Source organism: Meriones unguiculatus, chromosome 3 (assembly GCF_030254825.1).
Source record: "Meriones unguiculatus strain TT.TT164.6M chromosome 3, Bangor_MerUng_6.1, whole genome shotgun sequence".
Lineage (NCBI taxonomy): Eukaryota > Metazoa > Chordata > Mammalia > Rodentia > Muridae > Meriones > Meriones unguiculatus.
Window position 1 is genome coordinate 177,249,951 of NC_083351.1, and position 7,309 is coordinate 177,257,259.

At 60.6% G+C, this 7,309-nt stretch overlaps 1 protein-coding gene across 1 annotated transcript; it reads right to left on the reverse strand.

Annotated features, from left to right (window-relative positions):
• Window positions 1–352: 352 nt before the first annotated feature.
• Window positions 353–5,793, reverse strand: Barhl2 (BarH like homeobox 2). The gene is made up of 3 exons (XM_021637882.2): window positions 4,602–5,793; window positions 2,891–3,116; window positions 353–1,338 (listed from the first exon to the last, which is right to left on the reverse strand). Exons 1-3 carry the CDS (start codon window positions 5,194–5,196, stop codon window positions 1,029–1,031), a joined length of 1,131 nt encoding a protein of 376 aa, XP_021493557.1. The 5' UTR covers window positions 5,197–5,793; the 3' UTR covers window positions 353–1,028.
• Window positions 5,794–7,309: the final 1,516 nt, after the last annotated feature.

Consider the following 7,309-nt stretch of genomic DNA (forward strand, 5'->3'; position numbering starts at 1 on the left):
GAGGCCGGCTAGTGTCCGCCTGCCGCCGGCCCCTGCTGGCTTCGCTGGCCAGCGCCCGGACCCTCGGAGCCCCAGAAAGAGCGCTAACAGCAGGACAAGTCAGCTGCCCACTTAGCTAGCACTAGCTGAGTACTCGTTCCTTAAACCGTTCTTTTAAAAAGACATCACACACCACGTCTCCAGAGCTCGGAAGAGGCGGGCGCCGGCCGGAGCCGCCTTCCTGCCAGCCAGCCTGGAGTCTGGCCGGATTTTGTGCCCCACTACTGAAGGGAGATTTTACGCGCCCAAGCGTTCCGTAAACGGTGAGTGCTATTTTAAGTAAAAATCAGCTCCCTGGGATTTCATCGCTTGTTAAAAAAAGATAAACTTTATTTTTGTAATTTTCAATCACAAAAAAATCTATACTTTTGTCTAAGCATTTATTTTACTGAATCAAAAAGACATGAAAAGAAGAATCATGTTCTTACTGACGTATATAAGTGACTCTCTCTTGGGCAACATATAATAAATATGATATATCGCTTATCACTCAGTCTTTCAAATGTACATTTTTTTTCATATTATGTAGCATGCCACTTTTCCAAAAGAAAAAAAGCTCATGAGAAATCAGTGCAAAGTTCTCCGTCACGCTCCGCTGCTCCGAGGCAGACCGGATGTCCAGGCGGACCTTCTGCTGGGGGTGAACTTCGGGCTGTCGGTCCAGCATCCCTTCTTTGCCAGAAGGTTCCTCTCCACCCCGCCCGTCTCTCGCCCCTCTCGGCCCTCCCCCGCCCTCCCCTCCGCTCATCCCTAAAGTCGGTTTGTGAGAGTTGGTTTTGTGGATGTTTTCGACTTACTGGTTACGCTTTCAGTGGCGTCAGTATTTTGGCCAGTCTCACTGGTGGGGGGCTTTGCAGCCGTGCCTCTGAGGCGGGCAGATGAAGCGCAGGGGGCTCGCTGGTCCTGGGGGACCCCAGGACTCCCCTTTCGTCCTCGGCCTCCGTGGCTGCTGGCCGGGTGCGGGGCGGCCCGGGCGCCGTCCCCCTTCCTCACCGGGGGTGCGGGGTGCCGGGGAGGGGGTTGGACAGAGGGTTGAGGGCCGGCTGCCCCCCGGGCCCCAGGCCGTGGATGAGCACGCGGGGCACGAGCGGCCGCTGCAGCTGCGGGTGCGGGGCCGGCGGAGTCCGGTACATGCTGCTGTACATGGCCGCGGCCGCCGCCGCCGCCGCGCTGTCCATGCCGCCCAGCAGGCTGGGGTGGTAGAAGTAGGGCGACGGGAGCATCCTCTGCAGCGCGGAGTAGTTCCCGGCCTCGGCCAGCAGCTCCAGGCCCACCGCCGTCTGCCGCTTCCACTTGGTTCTGCAAGAGAGCGGGCGGGCGCGGGTGGGCGCAGGCGGGCGGGCGCGGGAGCACGGCCCGGGAGTCCCGAAGGCGCGTCTCCGGCCCCGCCTCGCCCAGGCGCTCTCCGGAGGGCCCAGACCCAAAACCCGCTTCTTCAAACTACCCGGGCCTCTCTCCTCTGCTCGGGTGCCCGCCCCACGGTTTAAATACATCCTGCAACTTTGCGGAGGCCGAAGGAGTCCCCATCACTCCACCAGCTGTCTTCCCTCGGCCCCCCAAGTCTCCCCCAGCGTGCTCTGACCAGCCATCTGAACTGTTGGCTCTCCGCCCCTCCCCCACCCCATCGCACCCAAGGAAACCAAAACCAGAGACAAAGGGCGGTTGAGACCCGAGGTTTGGACTCTGCAAGGCTGTGGGGACAATTCTTCCTCATGTCTGAGCGAGCACCTCAGGCTTAGGGCAGCAGGGCGACAAGGTTTAAAAAATGGAGTTCGTTTTGAGAGTGAGCTCTCCCTAGGGAAAGTACCCCCTGACCATTCTAGATGGGGGGACACGCTCTCAAGATATCTCCTCCTTAAAGAGGAAGGAGTACTTGAAAACCTGGGTGTCCTCTCCCCTGCTGCTGCACTCAAATGCCCTGGGAAGGAAGGCCAGCCTGGTGGGGCATCCGCACCCAGCAGCTCCAGCCAAATTAATAAACACGTCGCCGGTTTTAAATTGGCTACAAATGACACTAATGTTTTCCGACAGAATTAGGGTGGCTGAAACCGTATGTAATGAGACAGAAAATTATGGTAAGATGACAATTGGATGGGCATTTCCAACCCCACTTACGAACGATTAGAACACAAACACAGAGGGGACAGAGAGCTGTGCCGAGGGAGCCCAGGGCCAGGTGTGCAAACAGGACACAACCTCCTCGACTCCTATTGCCCAAGTTTGGCCCTGGTCACCAGGGCGAGGTCAGCGGCTTCCTGCTGTCTCTTTTAGGGAAGCGGTGCAGGGAGGAAGATGGGGTCTGGCTCCTCTCCCTCCCTTTCTCCTGAAGACTGCAGGAGCAGCCTTAAGGAGGGTGTCTGTACAGGGGACAGACACCCTCTTTCCCCCACACACACTGGATTCTCCAGGCTGGGGCCTCCCGGCCAACTCAAACCCAGACGGGTGCCCTAATCTGCCACGCTATGGCAGTGCAGGCTCGTCTTGGCTCTGTGGGGACTTCCCTAGGTAGGTCATGCGGCCTGCTGCAGACGGTCGGAGTCAGCCTGTGGCATGTCTGAGGGTACCCAGTGCACACAGGCTCATTCCCGGGAGGTTTCGCTTTGAGGTGTGGCTGGACGAAATGGGGGCATTCTGGTAAGCTCAAGTTTCACATGGGAAAGAACCAAATGTTAAGAGCACAAAAGTATCGAAACTCCAGGTGCCCCTGGTCTCTCTCATTCGGGGCTGTGGCTAAGCGCCTCCCGAAAGCACCCACGGGGGCGTCTGGTTCCCTGCCCCTAGCATGCAGGGGGTGGAGGGAAGACAGCTGTGTGGAGATTCCCTGGACAGCGGCACCAGCAGCTCTGCTCACCTGCGGTTCTGGTACCAGGTCTTGACTTGGGTGTCAGTGAGGTTCAGGGCAGCGGCCAGGTCCATTCGGTCCTGGACACTGAGGTACTTCTGCCGCTCAAAGCTACGCTCCAGCTGGTTGAGCTGGTGGTCTGAGAAGGCCGTCCTGGCCTTCCGAGGCTTCTTGGCTCTCACGGGAGGACTCTCCCGGCTACTTGTAATCTCCCGGTCTCCTTCCTCCTTTGTTCCTAGGGAAGAAACCGGGACAAGGCTCCGTGAGTCACCCTGAGCCTGGGAAGAGAGGCATGCCCGCCTAGCACACACTTTCACATTGCCTACCCTTGCCTGGGCCTTAGACAGCAGAGGCCTGAGAGCTGAAGGGTGAATAATCTACACTGTTTTCCTTGGATTTGAGAGGAGATGGCGTGCACCCTCTTTGTTGTTTTCAAAAGGATGCTCTTGATTTGTTATTCTCCAAACTCTTTCTACTCTGTTTTCATGGCAAGCAGGCATCTTGCCGCTCTGATTTTTTTTTTTTCTTCCTCCTGCTAGCTGCAAGTTAGAGGCCTTTGTTTCTTTTTCGGATGCGTTTGGATCGAGCTCTGTGCAGGCCTGCCCTGTACCAGGTCCTCTCCAAGCCTCACAGACAGGGTGTCGCCCAGACAGGAGCTGAGCTCAAAGCACACTTGAGTCCATCCAGGTGACAGCGCAGAAATTTCCGGATTCTATTTGTCAACTTTGGTTTTTTGCAGAAATGCTGGGAAATCGATACATCAGTCCCTGTCTGTTTGTACCGGTTTGTGCAGCACTCCTTGATCCTCCCTGCAGGAAGAACAATAATCTCTCTAATTGACCCACTGGGGAGGTTGGTGGAGGAAAAATCGCCAGGCCAGACTGTACATCTGTTTGGGGCACTGTTATGCTAATGTATAAGCTGTAAAATGAAGAGCCAGTACCCGACAGCAATCTCCACCAGAGAATTAGGAATTAATAATAATAATAATAATAATAATAACTTTCAGTAAAGAGGGAAAATCTCCCTGGGTGTTAAAACTCTTATACAATGCAAAGACCAGAACAGTTACTCATGAAATTGCCCAAGAAGAAAACAGAGTGTGTTAAAGGATAATTTCCATTGTCATCCTGATTTTACAAATAACAAATTCAATTCCACAAAATTTAATTTTCATAAATATTTCGTTATTGTACAGGGCCAGAAGAGGGGAATTTAATCTTTAAAACAGATTTGTTTTCTGTATTAATCACCAGCTAGTAAAAATAAATTGCTCCTGTAATAATGTTGGAATTTTTTTCCCCAACATCAAATCAGACAATTCTTGTGGTGGCATTCGAAAAATATTGGGGGGGGGGAGCATTTGCATTTAAAAAATAAACCTCAGGTTGCATTCACAGACCTAGGCAAGCACAACTAGCTTATCAGTATTCTCCACCCCTCCCAGTCCCAAGGCCTCAGCTAAAAACAAAACAAAACAACAACAGCGACAATCTCAGGTCCGCGCCTGCTTTCAACGAAAAGTGTCTCCCATCCTCCTATTTCTCCCGGCCGCCGCTCTCCTCCCAGCACGCTTCAAATCAAGTAAAACAAAGAACTGAGCTGGCTAGTGGTGAAGGTTGTGGGGGCGGAAACCCAACCAACTAAACTTGGGGTGCGTGGCTGAACCGCACGCCCAGGCCCCTGTCCTCCGGCGGCCGGGCAGCGCCGGGCGACTCACCGTGGCATTTGATGTCGCCCTGGGAGTCCTCCCTCTTGTCCAGCTTGCTCTTGCTGTCCTCCTGCTCCAGCTTCGGCCGGAAGCTGTCGTGCGCCGCGGCACCCTCCTGCTTCGGCGTGTGGTGGGGAGAGGAGACGCTGGTGCTGTAGGGCGCGCAGGCCGCCAGCGGTTTGCTGTCCCCCAAGATGTCCTTAATCAGAAAGGAGGAGGTGGAAGTCCGGGGGGCCGAGGCGGCCGAGCCCAGCTGCTGAGCCGCGGGCGGCGGCTGCGGAGGCGAAGGCTGCAGGCTCTGCGCGGGGGCCGCGGCCGGCGGCGGCGGGTGGCCGTGGTGCAGGTGGTGGTGGTGCGGGCCGTCCGTCCCGAGGTGCGGCTCCGGGGCCTCCAAGGTGACCGAGATGGGGGACGAGGGCGCCGTGCCCACGGTGTCGATCTCCGAGCAGGGGGAGGGGGTGGCCTGGCTCCGAAAATCCGTGCCCCTCGCCTCTCCGAGGGAGCGGAAATCTCCGTTCATCACGCCGGGGCTGCCCGAAGCGGCGCCGGACAGGATCGTGTCTATTCCGAAACTCGAGCCGCTGGCCCCTTCCATCGCCGTCATTTCACCATGAGGTCCGCGCCACTCCGCGGGTCAGCCGCCGCCGGCACCCGGCAAGGCGAAGGTGCCGAGCGGAAAAACAAAACACCGAAAAAAATAAAAACTAAAAAATAAAAAAACAAAACGTTGACACCCACCGCTTTAAAAAGAAAAAAAGAAAAAGAAAAAAGAGAAGCCAGCGGCGGAGGCGGCGGAGAACAGGAGCTGGCGATTCGTGCACTCGCGACTCAACTTTTCCCTCTCCCGCGAAGGGGAGAGAGCGGGCGACGGGGGCCGCGGCAGGAGCGGGGTGCGCCCCGCTGGCCCGCGCGGGCGGCGGCGGCGGGCGGCCCCGAGCAGAGCGCGCCGGCCCGGGAGCGACCCCGCCGCCGCCCCCGCCGCCGCGGCCGGGGGATGCCCGCTGCCCGCCGCCCGCTGCCCGCTGGCCGCTCCCGGGCGAGCCCCGACGTGGCCGGCCGCCCCGGAGCCGAGCGAGTTTCCCCAACTTTGCGGGGAAGTTGCCGTCCCTCGCGGGGCCCCGGGACGCGGCGGGCGCGGGGAGCGGGGCGCGCAGGAGGACGGCGGACAGGCGGCGCCCGGCGACTCCCGCCGCCGCCCCGCGCCTCGGCTTGTCATCCGCCGGCTCGCGGGCGGCGCCGACCCCCTCCCGTGACGTCACGGCCCCCCGCGCCCCGCCGCCCGCCCTCCCCGCCCTCCCCCGCGCCCCATTGGCCGCTCGGCCCCGGCGAGGGACGCCGGCGTGCGGGGGAGCCAATGGGCGCGCGCCGGGCCGGCCGGTCCGCCGCGCGCCCCGAACCCCGCTGCTCTTTTGAGGACCCGAGCCTCCGCGCGCCCGCAGCCCCGAGCCCGCCGCCTCCTCCGGGGGTCCGAGGGGGGCCGCGGCCGCTGGACGGGGTGGCCGACGGAGGGCGGGGGGAGGAGGACGCAGGGGGGACGCCGGGGCGGGCGGCGGGTCGTGGGGACCGACCGTCCCAGCCCGCGTGAAGTAGGGGTGCAGGCGCGCGAGGGGCCTGAGCCCCCCGCGGCTCCGCTCGGCTCCCCCGGCCCGCGGCGCGCCGCCACCGTCCCCAAGCACGCCCGAGCGGAGCGGGAGCACGGGGAGCCGGGGAGGAGCGCCCGGGGACCCCGCGGGAAAGCGCGGACCCTCCGAGCCAGGGCTGCGCGCAGGGCCGCCGGGCGCCCCGGGAGCTCGTGCGCTCCGCCCGGCCCGGCTCTCCCGCCCCGGCCCGCCGTCGGGGGCCCCGGCCCGCGGCCCCGCACCCCGCCGGGGCTCCGGTCCGCGCCGGGGCGGCTCCGGGCGGCCCTCGTTTCTCCCGAGCCGGGGAAGCGCCCGGGCCCGGCGTTCTGCCGAGACGCGGGCGGCCGCGGCTCCCTGCGCCGCTGCGGGGACTGCGGGGGCCGTGGGGGCCGCAGGGGCCGGGCCCCAGCCTGCGCCCGCCTCGCTCGCTCGCCCGCCCCCTCCCCGCTGGGCCACGCCGCGGGCTGGGAAGGAGACCGTTCCTGCGGCTCGGTTTGGGACCCGGGGCGCACGGGGCACCCGCTCGCGGTCCTCCTTAGGACGTCTCCTGCCTCTTGTTGAATGTCAGAGTGATGGGAAGCGCCGGTGACAGGACGGGCGCATTACTCCTGATTAAGTGCCGTGTCAACCTAATTAGCGGAGTAATTATAAGGTGCTAATGAATGATTCAAAGTTCTCTGAGTTACATTTTACTCCAAATTACCATTTTTAAGAACCTTATGAATCTGCGCGCTTGGCATCGTTTCTGTGACGGTGGAGAATGTCAGGAAAGGGTTGGGCTCAGCTGCGGCTGTGTGCGCTTTCCTTTTCCTCCCTCTCTTACTCCTTCCTTCCTTCCTTCCTTCCTTCCTTCCTTCCTTTCTCCCTCCCTCCCTTGTTTCTTTCCTTCCTTCCTTCCTTCTTCTCTCCCTTGTTTGCTCCTTCCCTTCCTTCCTCCCTCCCTCGTTTCCTTCCTCTCTTCCTCCTTCCCTTCCTTCCTTCCTTCCTTCCTTCCTTCCTTCCTTCCTTCCTTCCTTCCTTCCTCCCTCCCTCCTCTCCCTTCTTTCTCTCTCTCTCTCTCTCTCTCTCTCTCTTTCTCCCTTTCTCCCTCCTTCCCTC

Excerpts from the sequence above, each read along its gene's own strand:
- Barhl2 (XM_021637882.2), bottom strand. The coding sequence starts at position 5,196 with ATGACGGCGATGGAAGGGGCCAGCGGCTCGAGTTTCGGAATAGACACG. Across the intron at positions 3,117-4,601 it reads GGGCGACATCAAATGCCACG|GAACAAAGGAGGAAGGAGAC; the intron begins GTGAGTCGCCCG and ends TTTCTTCCCTAG. Across the intron at positions 1,339-2,890 it reads ACCTGGTACCAGAACCGCAG|AACCAAGTGGAAGCGGCAGA; the intron begins GTGAGCAGAGCT and ends GCTCTCTTGCAG.